The sequence below is a fragment of the Schistocerca americana genome, chromosome 11 (assembly GCF_021461395.2).
Source record: "Schistocerca americana isolate TAMUIC-IGC-003095 chromosome 11, iqSchAmer2.1, whole genome shotgun sequence".
Taxonomy (NCBI): domain Eukaryota; kingdom Metazoa; phylum Arthropoda; class Insecta; order Orthoptera; family Acrididae; genus Schistocerca; species Schistocerca americana.
Genome location: NC_060129.1, coordinates 207,734,259 through 207,753,130, shown reverse-complemented (window position 1 = coordinate 207,753,130; position 18,872 = coordinate 207,734,259). Strand labels below are relative to the sequence as shown.

General features: G+C 46.9%; 1 protein-coding gene and 1 long non-coding RNA gene across 2 annotated transcripts in view; both read right to left on the bottom strand.

Annotated features, from left to right (window-relative positions):
- Positions 1-203: 203 nt before the first annotated feature.
- On the bottom strand, positions 204-1,773 carry LOC124553568 (transcription initiation factor TFIID subunit 12-like). The gene is made up of 2 exons (XM_047127413.1): positions 1,374-1,773; positions 204-1,323 (listed from the first exon to the last, which is right to left on the bottom strand). Exon 1 carries the CDS (start codon positions 1,771-1,773, stop codon positions 1,378-1,380), a length of 396 nt encoding a protein of 131 aa, XP_046983369.1. The 3' UTR covers positions 204-1,323; positions 1,374-1,377.
- Positions 1,774-1,784: 11 nt separating this feature from the next.
- Positions 1,785-18,872, bottom strand: part of LOC124553847 — a 46,432-nt gene continuing 29,344 nt past the window's right edge. The window contains exon 3 of the long non-coding RNA XR_006968149.1: positions 1,785-1,906. This is a non-coding gene — a long non-coding RNA (uncharacterized LOC124553847). The remainder of the gene's footprint in view (positions 1,907-18,872) is intronic.

Genomic DNA, 18,872 nt, shown 5'->3' with positions numbered 1-18,872 from the left:
GGTTCGGACTCCGAGGACTCGGGACGTGCATTTGCAGTGCGATCTGACACGTTTCTGGCGTGTTTCCGAAGAGAAATTCGATACTGACCGAATGTTTGAGACAGTAGGGATGCAGATGACGTGTACAAATGACAAAACAAAATTTTACAAGTTTTCTACATTCTTACCTTCTAGTATAACTTCCACACAATTAAAGTCTAAAGTTGTCAGACACTTTGTGGAAACTCTGTATTTCAATTAGGTAGCAACTGCTGCATCTCATAACTTGTTTCAAAATTTTTAACTTTGGACGAAATATGAAAATTCAGAAATATAACACAACACACTGACAACAATTATTACCTTATTATTCGTATTTGACCAGAATGTCAAACATATTTAACTGAAACTGTCCTCCAAATGTTTTTCAGTGTTTTAAAACAGTATGCCCATTAAGTAATTACAAGTCGTGCACATCTTACGAACACACACAAAAATTACACAGAACAACAAATGTATGACAAAAGCTACCACTGATAAATGTTTCTGCCATTCCAGGGAAGAGAACAAAATTTGTCCCACACATAAAAGAGGTTAAGCGTGTGCACAAAACTTCCAGTCTACGATGCCTCTACACGCTAACAGCACAGGAACTGCTAAAATGTTGTGATGTCACCGAGGTCCCCCACTCGACAGGAAGTTACAGCTAGTAGCACGAGCCGGTTCGCCCTGCGCACACGCGGCTGCCGGCTCCGATACCTCGGTCAGAGCTGCCAGACTTCACGGCCACAAGTTCACTAGGTGCGCTCGCCCGCGTTACGAACGGTCCGCGTTGCTCTTTTGCCGATCGAGGCCGCGGCCGGAAGTTTTACGCGAGTGCCTTTTATTGTATCTGTCCGGAACTTAACTTATCTTCTTTACGTTAACTGGCAATCTATCTCCACCCACAGTGTCGAAGTTCCGACAACTAGAGAGTCATTTCCTCCGCTTTTCCACACACCTACCGGCAGCACTCCGAATTTCTCCTCGCCAACTCGAGTAGCAGCTAGCTGTTACGCCTCGTCAAAGAGTTTACAGTTTTCTCAAACGAAGAATTCGAGGCAAAAAGTCGTGTCCGATATCGCACGAGAGTGGGCTCCTTTCACTAATAGGCGGCACTGTGTACGTACGTGACTCAATTTCTTTTAGCTTACAAAGTTTTGTCCTCTCGCAGTGGAAGGAGGGGGTAGGGGACACATTACGAGCTCCTAACGCACCACTCTTCCCCGAACGTCGTCACACTCGGAACTGTAATACCGCACCGGACACCCCTCCGCCATTCCCGGTGTCCACCGTCACTCGCTCTTCGCTACTTCCACTGCGGTAAAAAAAACGAAGCGAAAGCCGGCTGGCTCCCCGTCACTTGCCGGCGGCCTCGCGCACGAGCTCCATGCGGCGGCGGTGGGCCTCCCCCTCGGCAGCCGGGGCGTACGGCTGCAGCTCCTCCGTGCCGAAGCCCGGCAGCCACATGTTCCAGTGGCGCTCCAGGTGCAGCTGCACGTCGCGGGCCTCCACGACGGCGGAGCGGCGGTGGCGCGCCGACAGGCAGGCGGCCCGCACCGTCGCCTCCACGAAGTCGTCGGCCAGCTCCAGCAGCACGTCCTCCACCTCGTCCGACAGCCGCTCGTTCGGGTCCAGCTCCTTGACGATGTCGTGCAGCCGCGTCCGCGCGTGCGGCGCCGCCCCCGCCTCCTCGGGCGCCGGCGGCGGGTTCCGCGCCGGGCCGCCCGCCGGCGGCGCGTCGAACGGCGGCATCGACGTCGGCACCCGCGTGCCGGAGCTGCCGGCCGCGGCGGCCGAGCTGCCGGCCGCGGCGGCCGCCGCCCCCGCCTCCGTCTCCATGCTCCGCTCGGCCGACACTACGCCGAGGCGCTACGTCCTACGGCTCCTGAGGGCGACGGGGCGAAATTAATGTGGAAAAAATTTTAAAAATAAATAAATAAATATTTTGTGGATCGATCTGTCAAAGTAAGAAATAATATAGACTAGAGAAACGTCCGACGCACACCCGAATCGTGCTCAAAATCACACGTAGCAAGAGTTCGATGTTTAACTTATAACTCTGAAGAATACTAGAGGGTATTTGCCCGATATATTATGTAGACCGCACACCGTGTCGTCGTCAGACCTCGACAGATTTCTGTTGTCTGTACCCGAAGGTATAAGAAAAGGTCAACAATTTTGCTATCTCGAATTCTTTGATGGAGAATGCTCGAAATATCGGGAAAGACAATGTGTATTTCGGTTGACATATCATTTGCTCTACAAGATTTCGAGCACTGTTCAAAGGTGTGTCAAATGTCTCTCTAATTTATTATATTTCTTAGTTTTAGACATATCATTTCACTAAACATTTGATTGGGGTTTTTATATTTTATTATTTTTTTTTTTTTTTTCATTTTAATTTTCAAGCTTAGTTCAGAAAACTGTTCTCGAAATGTTCAAAATTTAGTGCTCGGTTCAAAAGATAGTTACATATCGTCCCAATGCAACTTTTTATGTGATACTGTTAGACCTGCCTCGAAGTGAGGACTCTCTGACACTCCATTTAAATGGATAGCTGTTTGTGAAGTGTTTTCCTGTCCCTCAAATTACCAATTAATTATTTCTCGATTGTCCTGATCTCTCTCGAGCAATTTATATAAATATATTCTTTTTATTATTAAGCAAACCTACACCTCACACTGGTCTATTTGACATTTCCTACTCTTCATTAGCCTAAGAAAATTCAGACTCGGAGAGCAACCCACTGCATAATGTATAGGGTGTCACCATTTCATTACACGCAAACATTTGACCAATAATATGGTAATCTGGGTCAGACACGATACTCTGATGCTTATATAGACTACCTATGTCACAAGCTATAGTGGGGGGAGCACGTCAGAGAGAACTTGCAGAATATCGTGAACAAGTTTCACGATCGTGTTATCGTTACAGGGGGCACTACAGCTTGGGCGAATCGTGCAATGCAATATAGTGTCAGAGACTGGGATTCGCACGACATTATTCCGAAAGTGTAAAGTAATGCAAACATCACCTGCAGATTGGGCCTCGGGTTTGTTCCGAACGCCCGCCTGCTGCTTACCGGGGAGTACGAGGAGCGACCTAGCGCAGTGGGACGGACACACGGTCGGCGGCGTCGTCGCTTCCTGCCGGCAGACAAATCCCGCTGCTTCTTCATTTGTGCAGCTCCTCACCTGGCCTCACAGTGGCTAGGTGGGACCCGTACCGAGAGAAAATCTGAGGTGGTACCGGCAATCGAACTCCGGTCCTTCCGAGCTACAGACGATTCGGCTACGGAGGCGGTCTTACTGCAAAAGTGTGAACTAAAAATTTGTTCGAGCAGATAATTAGAGAAATGAATTGCGTGTAATGTCCTAGATCTCTCAGCTACAGACAGAAGTGCATTTTTCAAATATGATAACGAACAGGAGACATCGGTTATCTCCGTGCTGTCGAGGAATGTTAAGGAAGATAGAAAAATATTTTTGCTTAGTGACAGTAATGGGATAAAAATTGAAGATTATTTGAGTTGTAGACACCAAATATTCGGCTGTGAGGATGAAGATGTGGAGCACAAATCGATAAAATTCAAAAGCATTGATCAATATCCCCTAGACGAGTATGTTCCGTGTGAGGTTATGACGGACAGAAAAAGCCCACCACAGTTCGATAGTACTGCGTTAGAAACTTGCTACGAAATCGCTTGACACTGTCAAACAGGTTTATGCGAAGTCGAAGCCTAGCTTACAAACAAACATTTAAATAAGCAAAATGAGCCAAAGCAGAACAATGGCTTTGAAAGTAAAAGTTTTTTCAACAAATCTGACTTCCGACCTGTATAAGTTTCAGTATTATGTACAAACAGTAAGCATATCAAAATTGTCGATTCTGTCACTCAGTTACTGTACTGGAACCGAAATGGAAGATGACAAAGCAAGGCAAAATACTGAATTTGGTCTTGTGAAACTGTTTTAATGTGGAAAATCATAATATAGTCTCTTTCAATTGTCACACAAATGCCAAAATGGCAGACAATGACAAGTGACTGCAGAATAGAAAGATGATTAAAGCTGCTTAGTTGTGCAAAGGCATCTGGGAATGCTGAAAGAGCTGTAATGGCGTACACAAATTACGCAAAAGAACTCGCTACGCTTCTACGACTAATTTATCTCGTGTCAGTACAGTAACACAAGGTACCTAGCACGTGGGGAAAAAGTGCAGGTCGTTGCAGGATGTACGCCTATATTGCTCACACCAGTCTCTTGTAGAAATACGATACACGTTATGGTAACATATTAGGATATTTTTGGTAGGGCCGTGTTCCAACACGACTGACTGTTCGAACAGTTTACGTCACAGTTTGGGAAATCTGAGGTGCAGTTCGATCTTTTGATCGACCTGCCATCTAGTGACTTTTGTCGGTATTATCGTAACAACCAGTCTTAGAATTTAAAATGCGCTGTGGATTTTAATAACAAAAATTACTACGAAATCAGTGCTGAAATATCTTATCGGGAGCAGATCGTGTGTAACAATGGCAGCTAATAAATAAATAAAAGATTGCAAACACGATTCTGTCCAGTTGTGGAGCTCTTGTTCATCCCACTACCTTGTAATGTCTAACGGGCCTTGCTGTCGTGCCATAAAATTAGCCACTTTCTTACAATACGTTTCGTTTTTTGGCATTTGATTGTTGAATAATTTTCTTCGCCGATTCGTCTGAATGTTACCGCCTTGTTTTCAGGTGGATTAAAATGTACTGAAGTTTGTAATTGTTATTCTAATATATGAACTGGGACTGAATTACTTATTTGCAACTCACTTGGTAAAACATTATGTTCTGTTATAAACGAAGAAAGTATTATACTAGTTTCAGTCAAGCAATATTTTTCGAGGACATTTTGTGTCTGTTACCTTTACATCAAAATGAGCATATATGTTAATATATCCATTCTTTATGAGAACTTGTAAATTTGTTCAAACACAACAGTCTCTCGTCGTACTGGGACATCCTCGTCTAGCATAACTTTTCCCTAACAGTAGTTGTCGATACCAGTATTATTCTTCGAATTTTGGACAGGTCAATATTGCCTCAGCTGCTTTTCTGAAAACTATATAATTTTATACACAGTATGTTGTATATCAAGCTAAATTTTATGAAAAGGAATTACTTCATTTTGGATGTTCTGATCAATAAGTACTAGTTCTGAATGTACAGTTAAATTATTATTATTAATTATTATTATTATAGAATCATCTGAAATTACGAATTATTTCGCACACTTAAAATTTCTACTATTAATTACGCAATTTAGTACTGGATTCATGTATGAAATAATAGTTGAAACTAATAGAAATTTATTTGTCAGGAAAAATTGTAAACCCTTTGGAATACAGTTATTTCTGCTGAGTGAGTCAGTAGTAGGCATACCTCTGATGTGATCGCACATGTTTTTGTATTTTGTGCGAACAATGTAATTTCGGGTTTGTTAATGTGAAAAATCAAAAGACTGTATGATATACTAAAATGTGACAATATATATAAACGTAACAACCAAAATTCTGCAACAACAATCTTCAAATTTATTTAGAACAAATCAACCACGAGTACCTAAAACGTGAGAATTTCAGCTTCAAGAATCATACCCCTAGACAAGAGCTGGAGTCAACTCTAGGTGAAAAGATAAGTTGCTCCTCTCAAATCTTCATAGAAGACTAATGTGGACAAGACCTGCAATTAGAAAGGAGGGGGGGGGGGGAGATTACATCCCTCACACTTGAGCCACGCTAGTCAAATTTCACACGGCTGTTCAAACGAGCTCGATACTATATCGAATGCTGCGGTACACTGGGAAAACTCGAGCCCATTCGAATGTATCATTTGGCCAGTCCTAATTTTTAGAGAACAGAAATCTCCTCCATAAAAACACGAATTCTGCAAACAGAGACCTTGTGAAACTCAGCTCGCTCTGGTCCTGGACGAGCTCTGCAGCGCTCCATGCAATGTCGCTCAGGTCGGTGTCAAGTTCCATCCCGCATTGCCGTCCAGTTGGAGGGGGCAGGCGGGGGGCAAATTTTTTACTGATTCTCAACACGTCACTCTTAAGGTAATTCCAGAAGTAGGCCGTCAAAGTGTAATAGGGCTGTTACTGTTTACAGTACATACAAATAAATCGTCTACTAGAAAATTTTGGAAGCTCCACGAGGCTACTTGGAGATGACGCCGTCGGCAAGAAGGCAGCAGTGTCTGCACCCTGCCGTGAACTGGCAGCTGACCTTAAATGTATAACAGGAGGGTAATTTGAAAAGTTCTTGTAACGGATTAGAAAGAAACATCTTGCCTCAGTGAAACTTTATTTTTCACCGTCGTGTCCCAGTACACTAACAAACTCGGCCTGGCAACGTTCTCACGTCTCGATCCCATCTCTAAAGTTAGTTTTCTCTGTACCTGCAAAATATCCGTCAGCTTTGGCAGTCAGTTCCTTATTCGAAATGATTCTCCACCCACTGAGGAAAATTTTGAGCTCTCCGAGAGACGGAAGTCCGACGGAGGCAACTCGATTCCGTATCTCAGTTCACATGTTTTTGCCACGACTACGACACGAGTGTGTCGGCACACGACGTATTGACAAAAACGACTTTCTCCCTCACAATACCTAGCCTTTTTTGTCTCTCTTTCTCTGTAGTCTGTATAGAAGGTTAGTGTAGTAGTGACCTGTAATTGTTTGACTAGTGGGAAGAAATCTATAATTGTTTGATTAGTGGGAAGATAATCTATCAGCAGAATTCTCGTCACACCCCAGAAAGGTGACACCACGAATTTTGCTGGCCGACCGTATCGCTTTTGCTTTTTTTTTTGCCCTGCTGTCTCGTCTCTCGTGTACGGCAGTGGACCGAAGTTTGATCTGCAGTCACAAACTGGTGGAAAAAAACTTGTCAATTGAGCTGAAAATCGGTTAAACATGGTTCGGATACTTCCGTTCGGACGCGCTTCTGATCTCGAATTACGAGCAGCGGCAGCAGTCTAGCAGATAACATTTTCGTATTCAATTCCACTGTTAAAATCCACGGTGCGCATTCGGCAGTATCTATACAGCCTCGACAGTGCCTCACCCTTTCACTCTGCCAGCCTCCGTGACTACTTTATGCACATTCACAACAATTTCTGGGCTAGTGGCTCACCCAGCTGACCACTGCCCAAATCGTCATCGGAGCTGTCGGGACCAAATTTAAACTTATTTGTTCGACTGCTAACAGCAGAATACGAAGACTCTAGAGTCCCCAGTACGTTCTTAAAATCGTCACGAACTTCCTTTGCTTCCGTACTCTTCTTACACAGTATTTAATCGTTACAGTAGTTAATCATTTTTTTCGTCTTTACAAATCATTGCACAGGAACGACAAAGAGATGTGCACACCAAAGATCTCCACGCAAGACACAGACAGATACATCATCTTTATTTATAAAAGATGGGGTACAATCCAGTGCAACCTTCACGGAATGATCTCGTAAAACAAGTAGTAGGAAAGGCAGACGCTATTTGTGAAAATCCAAATTTTAATGGATAATGGGACAACATTTATTTTAATTTGCGTGTCGCAATAACAACTCCATCGGCTGTGTGTATTATTTTTATTTCATTGCGACTGTTTTTTCCAATCCAATCGACTAGTTTCGGGCCCCTCTGCAACACACACACTAAGGTGACAAAATGACGGGACAGTGATGTGCGCACATACAGGGGGCAGTAGGAAGGCGTGCGCGACCTGTAAAAGGGCCGGGGCATTTGCGGAGCAACCATTCGTGCTCAGGTGATTCGCGTGGGAAGATTTCTGACACGATTCCGGTCACACGACAGGGACTAGAAGACTTTTAACGCGGAATAGTAGACGGAGTTGGAAAGCGTGGGACATTCCGTGTCCGAAATCATTTGGGAACGGCATATTCCGAGTACCACAGTGTCACTACTGTGCCGAGAATACCAAATTCCCGGCAACACCTCTCACCACCGACAACACGGTGACTGAGGGCCTCTACTTCACGACCGACAGCAGTCGTGTAGAGCTTCAGTGGTAACAGAAAAGTAACACTGCACGAAGTAACCACAGAAATCAGTCTGGGACACACGACGAGCGTATCCGTCGGGAGGGCTGCGGCAGCAGACAGACGGCGCGAGTGCCCTCGCCGGCGACACGACGTCGTCTGCAGTGCGTCTCCTGGGCTCTCGATTTCAGTCGGCAAGAGCCCAAGGTAGGGTTCGTGTGGCACAGACACGACCAACTTGTGGATCGGAGCTGTCGAAAAGACACTGTGCAACCTGGTGATGACTCCGTAATGGTGTGCACTGTGTTTATACGGACTGGACTGGGTCCTCTGGTCCGACAGAACCGATCACTGACCGGAAGTGGTTACGGACGTCCCGTTGCCAGACAATGACGGAAATTTTTACAGATGACAAAGAGCCACGCCACAGGGCCACGATCGATCGAGTCGGGTTCGAAGAACAGCCCGGGCGATTCGGCAAACGATCTCGCCACCCACATTGCCGACCCGAATCCCGTCCAACATTTACGGGGCACGCAAAACCCTGCACCGGCAACACCTTCACAGCAGACAGCTGTGTATTTCTGTAGGGGAGTTCCGACCATTTGACGAGTGTGCGGCACGCCGAGTTGTCGCACCGTGCCGGGCAAACGGAGGTCCGGCGCAGTGTCGGGAGGCACCCCGAGACTTTTGCCATTTCGGCCTAGTACGGTCGTGCTTTCGTTCAGTATGGTTACTGTATCTCAGATGCGCCACAAATCTCCAAGTTTGGCAGACGTCAGTGGTCTCCGCTCCTTTTTCTAGAGGTACGGCGACGGTGGCCATCAAAAGCTCGACCGCAGTACTAGTGTGCTGCAGAGCGGCCCGAAGGTGGCGGTCTGCATCTCCGAAACCAGATTCGACTAAATAAAACCGATTCACACAGCTGATAAAGAGTTGTCGTTGCCGCTACGCACAAAGGCACGTGCGAGGCTGAGATGCATCGGGGAATCTTTAGGAAATGTAACTGGTGCACGAAAGTAGTAGCTTACGGAACACTCGCCGAGATCAGTTTCCGAGTACTGCTTATTAGCCTGGGACCTTCACCACGACGGATTCAGAGGAGAGAGAAGAAGATCCGACGAAGGACACCCCATCGTGTCGAGGGGTCGTTTAGTCAGTGAGAGAGATCTACGGAGACGATCGACCGACGCCGACGGCAGGTGCCGAAAGAGAGGCGTTCTGTGACGGGGGTAGGTTTACTGCTGAAAACCCGAGAGAACGTACATTCCTACTGGGGCCGGGCACATATTATTTCCTCCCACACACACACACTCGCAAAATGTCCACGAGATGACCTGAGAAATTAGCTGCAAATATTTTCTCGTCGATGCCAACTGCAAGCGACGTAATAAGAGTCCAGGTTGTAGACACACGGCGGACGAAACGTGCAACTTTCCGAGTCTGGCCGTAAAGCGTGCTCGGACAGCTTAACGGTAAGCTGGCCGCTCGCAGTAAGTGGTAAATGCGGATTCGAGTCCCTGTCTGGCACACCATTTTCACTGTCGTCATTCCACTGTCCGTATTCACAACTGCGGACACATTTCATTACGCACATATAACAAAGGCTGCAGCCGACACACAGCCCGGTCTTTCGGACGAGCACGCACGTCACAAGGAACGTTGCACGTAATTCTGGACACGGGCACTGCAATATTCGACTAGTTGAAAAACTGACACGTTAAATGAAAATTTACCTGTAACGAAGAGAGTAAAATAAGAAGACAAAAAAGTAACAAGCCCCAGGTAGAAATGTCGAAAGCCCACAGTTAAGAACACTCACTCCGTACCGGGAAGTGGCGGACAGCCACGGTCCGGTCCGACTGCCTCGCCGTGCAGGGCGTGCGTGTCACAGAGGGCAACGTAGGACAAGAAGTTACTAACATTTACGCGCATATCCAAATATCGTACAAACGGTCGAGACTCCCGTTACGCGGCACAACCGTACAGACAATAAAATACTGCTACATAAAAAAAATTCTTAAAACCAAATAGACCAGATGCGAGAGCATATAACGACAAGCTCAGGATCTATAGCCGAACAGTCGAAAAACTAAGACATCGCGTCCTCTCGAGGCTATCGCAGTTAGGTAGTGAACTACGATGTCTCGACGCCACCCGGCGTAGTGTGTGCATCGGGGGTACAGCTTTAGACCCCGTGTAGTTTAAATCTCTTCCATAATGTTTCAGGTTTGCTGCTCTACTTTTCTGTGTCAGGCTTCTAAACCTGTTACACAGTGGTAGAATTGTGAAATGGTTACCTAAAGCAGTACACACTGAATTCCTCAGATTCTGATGATGTCAGAAACTAATGCCAAGCCCTCTGCAGCCTGCCGCACACACACCCGGTGGGACAATTGTCGCAACAGGTGTGAGGTGCACTAGTAGGGTCCTACTTTTCACCAGCTACCTTCTCTCCGTGTACAACTATCTGGTCAGATTCTGTGGAATAAAAAACACTTGCATTATCTTTTTTGTCCTTAGCTTTTTGCCCAATTTCTGTAAAATCGTGCCAACGTACGGTATCCTACGGTAACTGACAAAACTGAAACTGAGGTATTACAGCTAACACAGCTGTGGCAGAGACACGGGCCGTTTTAATTAGTCTGTAGAAGTGGAACGGCATTATTGGGAACACCAAACGTCTGTAATACATTTCAGGCCGGTACACCACCTGACGACGCGGAGCGCCGGAGTCGGGCCGTGACGACCACCTGACGACGCGGAGCGCCGGAGTCGGGCCGTGACGACCACCTGACGACGCGGAGCGCCGGCGTCGGGCCGTGACGACCTTTTACAATAACGGCGATCGTGTCGTCGCTGCTACACGGGAATCTCACTGTCGTTGAGTCCCTGACTGAACCCGCACTGTTAGCACGAGCCGTCAGGTTACCGTTGAGAAACTCTGAAGTGACAGGAAGTGCATTTGAGCCGAAATTTCCAGCGAGGCACAGAGAGGTGGTGGGGCAGAATGCTGCAACCGACAGTACGACGCCTTCTGTGACAAACTGCAGCAGTAGCAGGAATGTCCAGTTGCAGTTTTCACAGAATTTTACGCAATAATTTGAAGTCAAAACTGTACGTGACGCAGGTTTTGTGGCACTCAAACGAAATGGCTATACGTCGAACTGTCGACTAACATTAGGGACAATGAAGGCTTCTCAAATTTGCCACAGACGAGTGACTGAGCAAATGTTTGTCTCGGCGGTTACGTCGACAGACAAAACTGCAGTTACCGGTGTGACGACAATCTTGAGAAACTCCGGCGACACCCCTTACGCACCCGGAAAGTCAGGTCAGGGAGCACTGTCTTTTTAATGGGCACAATCTGCCTTTCCTTTTTGAGGAGAAACACAGACGAACAGAAACGGACGACCGGAGTTACCTCTCGGCAGTACACTGCCGCAGTTGACACAAAACACAGGCTGTACACTACACATCTACAAACAATTGTGTGGGAATCAGAAACATTCCTACGGTAACAACGGTGGCCACCTACGAGACATTTTCAAATCACGAATAGTGGGGGAAACGGTAGTGCGCACGGTCCTCTGACGTAATCTACTCGGACACTGCAGCTGTGGCGTAAAAAGTGTTCGTTCGGCAGAAGCGTGCAATAAAAATATTGAGGAAAGTTGGTAACTGAACATCTTACCGAAACCTGTTAGGGGACCTACGGATTCTTACAAATTTGGCACAATTTCAAGGAAAGTAGGCAAAAAGCTAAGGACAAAAGAGATAAAGCAAGTGTTCTTTATTAAACAGAATCTTGACCGGAGACTCGTATACAGAGAAAAGGTAGCTCCTAAAAAGTAAGACCCTTCTGACGGGTACCGCACCTGTCCCGAAAATTGTCCCACCAGGTACGTGGGGCGGACTAGCTTCCGAGAATGCAAGAATCTGAGAAATTCGGTGTGTACTACAGTCATTAATGGTATTTGTGGTTAATAACAATAGTGGATATGGGTGAATTCAGCAGTTCACAATATCAGTATCCAAAGTAGAGAATTTCTGTGTAGCTTGTGCATACCTCTTTTGGGTTCAGAACGGAATTTTATATTCTCTAGCAACAGTCTATAACAGGTTGCCAGTGCAAAAAGAGCAGGAAAATGAAAACCGCTGAATACTTAAAAACAAAGTACACAACTTTCACGATTTATCACAATATTTGGACTAGGGGAGATGAATTCTGTATTAATTGTTCTCATTGCCACTAAGCAATGCTAATTCCGCATAATCCTGATTTTTTTTTATTAAACAGATTCTGGTTGTCCCTGCACACAGACAGCTGACAGTAGGCGCATTCAAATTACATAAATGCCTTTTTTTAAAGAATTTATGTAAAAACACCACTGTAAAAAGGGGGAACACTGGCTTTTACCAAAGAGGCCACTTTTCTGCCAAAGGGCCTAGCAATCCACAAAACTGTGGATCCCGAGTTAGGACGACAGCTCGGCTACCGGTCGTCGCGTGTCACCCGAGTAACAAATCTGTCGGAGACATTCCGACCCTCCTACACAGCTGCCGAAGACGACAGTCTGCAATCCGACCGCCAGGTGGAAGTGCGAAGGAGCGTCTTCCAAACTGAGACGGTGCAGTCTTCGTGCAGAGAGACGGTGACGGTCTAACACTGCGGAGGGTGGTCGCAGTAGAACTGGCACAATGACCGTACACGGCGGGGTGCGGCGCGACCCAGCACCCCTCTCCTCGTCTGTAGCCAGCGCCGAGTGGCGCTCGGGCCCCTGTACAGAGCGACTGGAAGCGAGAGTTCTGAAGTGTTCGATCGTGCCGTACGCCGAGGCAGTCCGACGGCAAGGTTCGCGATCGGTGAGAAAGTTGCCTGCCGTTACGTGTAGTGCCGAGAGAGAAGTACGGAGGTGGTGGTCTCACGGTAAGCGAACGCTTCTTCCCCGACTACGGCACGGTCCCCGTCACGCTACAGTAAACGTGGAAGGATACGAACACACTTTACAGTGCCGTGTAGTGTGTACGGTGGAGGAAAAGTTTGTAGGGAGTGATTCAGTGCAGCGGCGCGACAGCGCAGCGCGTCACAAAACACCGCAATGAAATTTTCACTCTGCAGCGGAGTGTGCGCCGATGTGAAACTTCCTGGCACATTAAAACTGTGTGCCGAAACGAGACTACAACACGGGACTTTTTCCTTTTCCGGGAACGTTCTCTACCGACCGAGCTACCCGAGCACGACCGGTAACCCGTCCTCACGGCTTCAGTTGTGCCAGTGTATCACATCCTACCTTTCACAGAAGCTCTCCTGCGAACCTTGCAGAACTAGAGGCGAACTGTCAGGACGGGGCCGGCCGCGGTGGTCTGGCGGTTCTAGGCGCTCAGTCCGGAGCCGCCCCACTGCTACGGTCGCAGGTTCGAATCCTGCCACGGGCATGGATGTGTGTGTGATGTCCTTAGGTTAGTTAGGTTTAACTAGTTCTAAGTTCTAGGGGACTCATGACCTCAGATGTTAAGTCCCATAGTGGTCAGAGCCATTTGAACCATTTTTTTGTGAGGACGGGTCGTGAGTCGTGCTCGGGAAGCTCGGTCGGTAGAGCACTTGCCCGCGAAAGGCAAAGGTCCCGAGTTCGAGGCCCGGTCCGGCACACAGCCCGAATCTGCCAGGAAGGGACACAAAACACCGTCTGCAAATCGATTCTTCAAATAAAATAAACATTTACGAAATGGACCGGCACGACTCGGGTCCCGACATACACCTTCGGGACGAGTCACAGTGCCTACTCGGCTCCAGACCCCAGTGTCTGGAATCGGTACCGTCTCCAGTTTCTCTGAGAGACAGACACTGACACCTGACCAAAAGTGTCTACAGCACGGTTCAAGGTGAAGGGTCGATACAGCAGACATATCTATCCACTAATAGCAGTCCATATAATTTTCATCGTATAGTGTATTGCGTTCCGAATTTTCCACCAATTTCTAACTTCCCGAGGCTCTATTTCACAACCAGTTTTAAGGAAAACTTTGAAGCTACAATCCTCTGTGTTCGCCATATGCAATTAAAGCGCATAACGTTTAAAATTTATCAGTTCTCTTTCCCGCTAGGAACGTCCGACCCGCACAAAGTGACACACTCTGTAAGCTGTCCATCTACACTGGACACATCAGTCGCGACCTCCCCTCCCCTCCGACTGGCCACGCACCCCCACACCCCACCCCCTCTCCCCGCGTGACGCTCCCCTCGACAGTTCGCCAGAGGAGTCCTTTGCTCCGGCTCCCTGCCTGCCGCCTGTCCATTCTCCCAATGTTATGGCCGTTCCCTCGTGCATTTACCTCTCACTGCAGCTCCTGACGTGCATATCTACATCCGTCACCGAGCACTCGCAATTCCTGAACGGTTTTCAAACACGCACGCACACACTACAATATCGGTCACAAGAGTTTCCTGTATGTTAAAAAAAGAACTACAGGACCTTGTGCTGATCAGTTTGCATTAGACCAGAAAACCTCAGGGCCGCAACTCTCTAAAAAGCCGAGCTCCCGTGTATAAAATGGCTCGCAACTTCTAATTACTGTGCAGACGGGTTCACGTGTTACGTATCTGACATTAAGCGTGCAACAGAGAATCAGTCTAAAAAAGGTTTGAAGTCACGTTTAATTTCGGTGCAAGTCACTAACTGCTCTTATTATCCAACACTCGACTAATACAGTGCGGGTAGGCAAAAGCCATTTTCTAACACATCTCGGAGCTTACGATGTCACACCACCTGAACCACGTCTCGTGCACTCATATAATTTGCAGGCAGATTCAGTGGTTTACGTGCATATTATACGCAAAATGCATTGCAAATCAGTTAACGAAAGAGAAGTAATGGATTAAAATGTCACGTCTGATGAAGTTTTATCGCACAAACAGAACACGTTTAGTGAGTAATAAACTTTTTCTATTTCATTATTTTCTGTGGGAGTAGGGTGTCAGCAACAAAACGTATCATACGGTTTGAAACGGTGTGTAAAGTTTGTCGAAGTCAGTAAGTGCTCTCATTCCCAAACAACGGAAGAACACATTTTGAATAATTCGTGTGTCACGAATTATGCTGCGTCTAAAAATATGCACAGAATGTAGCTGTAAACCTTGTCTTATTTAGTTGAACCTTTAATGTAAGGCTACACTTCTTAATGAGTAGATTATGACAGCACATACAATTTTTTACATCTGGTCAGTAACTGTACGAAATATCGAAAATCAGGTTTTCATTGCCCCCGGAAGTTGCAAGATACGAAACCTGTGTCCGGAATCCGGGGCCACGAAACGAGTGAAGTATTTGACAGGCAGTAATTCAAATCGATCTCTGCACGACAGTGCACAGTGCCGACACACTCCAAAAAGCCGCGAGTGGAAACATGATTTCTCAGGGAGTCCTGCGTCGGATTCCACCGAACGGAGAGATAAGGGGTCGAGTGTTTCGGACAGCCCTCGGCCTAATGAGCGTTTGTACACGTGCCGAAGAACTGGCATACAGTAGGTACCCTATAGTGCAGCGTCAAAATTTAAACATTAAAATGTCCGACACAGGCAAATCGAGCAAATCTTTCTTTATTTTCCGTTACGTACGATCTATGACGGGCCTCAAACGACTTTCAAAAAGCACCATTTGTTCGTGGGTGGGTCCCGATTCTCGGGTACCAAAATTACTAATCCTGGTGACGGCCATACTTATAATTTCTATTTGTGGCAAATAGTCGCATTTTTACCATACGTTCTCAGGGAACTTCAGAACTTTTTTTTATACCAGTATCCATTTGCGAGATCTAGAGGTTAAAAGTTTCCGTAGTTATGCGTAAATGTAGTTTAACTTACGTAGTGTACACGTGGCGAGTGTTCTGGGGTCATCACGAGGGTTACGAGGTCACCGACGAAAGTTTCTCACACGCCGCCTTCTTCCAACAGACACTTCACGCGTAAACGGGTTACCTCGAGCCGGAAATTAGTCGATAGTGCCACCTCGCAGTGCAAACACCAAACAACAAAAATATTTTGTTACACAAAATTCTTTGTACTTGCAAGCCAAACACCATATTTTTTGATAAATTGCAAATGTAGTCTAAAAATATTCAATTTTACACAGCAGACTGTAAGCGAGAAAGGAAAGAGACAGCGGGACAGAGAGACAGTGAAATTAGCAGAGTTGTGAGGCAGTGTTAAGGAACAGTGAGACAAAGGGACGAAGAGAGTGGGAGTGGGAGAGTGAGAGGCGGAGCGGAGAAAGCGCCGGTGGGGGACAAAGGGGACTGCGGGAGGGAGACGTATACAGACAGCGGCAGTGAGGGGGAGACAAAGAGAGACTGGGTGGAATGTCGGCTGCCATATAGTACGAGTATGTTTGCGTGCCAAAACGTTTGGTGGTGCTCTGACAAAAGCTGTTTTCAGTGCTGCATGTGCTACTCTAACCAAAATTCATAAAATTTCTTTTCCTCTTCATCCAGTTGTCTCCATATCCGTAAATAAAAATCTGCAGTTATTGGGAATGCAATACACGCCAGTAACGAGAAGTTTCGTATGTACTAGCAGTACTACATACTGTCTACTACATAAGCTGTTTAATCTTTTTCGTATTTATATTGTCGTCTCTAGATTTAACCGAGCATACAGCACGTACCGACTCGATACTCTCTCGTGGGTTATCACTTTCTTCCACTGACCCATTAGATATGAAAATTACACAAATAGGATAACATCTTTTAGTCGGTCTTAGCAGAACCTGCAATTTATCCGAAATGAAAAAAACAGTGCCGCCCTCCCCCTCCCCTCTAGAACACTTCCCGATTTGAAATTTGCTAGCGGCCCGAACCTGTGTGCGACACTGTCATGCGAACCCAGAACCTGACCTTTTGTGAGCAACCCGGGCACAAAAAATGACCGTACAGCACCGACAGCCGGGGAAGTTCGGCCGCCCAGTCGCGAGTCGATTCGCGACCTTCCGTTGCGGCTTCACGTCTGCCGGTGCATCTCGCACACTGTGTGACGAAAAATATCCGAACGTTCTTATCTGGTGCGGAATAGACTACTAGGATAAGACTTGTCGTATAAACGGAGGTGGGGAATACTGTGCCACCGACAGAGAAACAGTAACGGCGGAACGGGCCAGTCGGGAGAGCTCACTAACTTCCAACTCCGAGCAGTCAGCCGAGTAACGAGTCCACCGGGGGACATTCGAACCGCTCTAAAACCACCCAAGTCGACTGTCGGTGACGTGACTGCCGAGTGGAAATGTGAAATAACGACCCGAGCTAAACCGACACCTAGCACACCTGGTGTAAGGACGGAGGGGGACCGTCTAATGCAGTGGAAGACAGTGGCGAAAAATTGCGCGATGTCGGCAGAAGGAATCGCTCGCGAATTCCCGAGTGCTACGAGCAGTCCGACTGGCACGACAACTGCGTGTGGGGGAATTAAAAAGAACGAGGAACGACAGTGGAGCCTCTCGTTTCTGCAGTCGGCAAAGTCTCGGGTCCACCGACTCAGATTCGAACGGAAACCGACGTGCACGGCGACCGTAGATTTTGAGGAAGGAGGGGCGTATGGCAGTCAGTCGCAATCCCATTAGTTTTTATTATGCTCGCAAATCTAGATTTTGGCTATAAATAGCTATCTTCAGTGCTAACGTGAAAGAAAAAAAAAAATCACAGGATTAAAATTAAATTACTGTATGTCACACAATAAGCAAACACCGTGTTCAGTTATCCACTCTTGTTCAAAAATAGCTGCTATTGAATAAAACGTTGTTTACTTATTATTCTATGTACGGTAAAGTAATTTTGATCCAGTAGCACTGAAGATGGCTATTTATAGCTGAAACCTAGATTTGCGAGCATAAAAAACCACTAATGAGATTGTGACCGACTGCTGTGTGCCTCACCTTCGTTAAAGTTGGAGGTGTTATAAAGGGCAATGCCACCGCTCAGTGGGAAGAAGTTATTCTGAGCAATCAGTCACACTACACTACGAGGCGGTCCGACGGAAGGGATCGGGTACGGCGAACGCCTGGAGAACATTTCCTGCCACAGTGTGTGGTGGCAGCAGTGAAATACGGAGGTGGTGGCGTACCTTAAGTACGAGGGCATTTTTCAAACAGTGTGGTCCCACGACTGGGCTTAAGACAACGCTAAATGCAAAGGGATACAAACACATTATACAGCACTGTCTACTACGTACAGTACAGGAACAGTCGGAGATGAAATTGTTTCTACTGGCACGACAGTGCACCCTGTCGTAAGGCATCGTCTGCAGGGAAGGGGTCTGTGAAAAACAACCCTCCCAAAACAGAACAATCGGCCCAGTGTCCCAGACGCGAACTCACCGGAAAACCTTCGGAATCTGAACGTCGACTTCGGTCCGGACCCTGGCACCGGTTATCACTACCTTCCACGGTTTCAGGTTTTGACGACAAAGATTGGGTTGCCATTCCTTTGCAGGCATTAAGAACTTTGTTGAAAGTATTATTGAGCTGCTGTAAAGCTCGAGGGGGGGGGGGGGGGGGTTGCTGCACACCCTGTACTAATGTCTATAAATAGCTGCCTGGATACTTGTCTACATTCCATTCCGATCCTACAGAAGCTTTCCCGTGTACTGAAACACTGCCAGCAAATGCAAGGTTACAGATTTGAGACCCTGTCCGGCAGGCAGTTTTGACCTGCCGGGAAGTTTTGGCATTCCCTTGTCGGTACGGACACACTGTTAATTTGTTCTGTTGACAGCAAAACAAACTGAAGGCAATTTCAGTTACAGTCTGTCCACAAA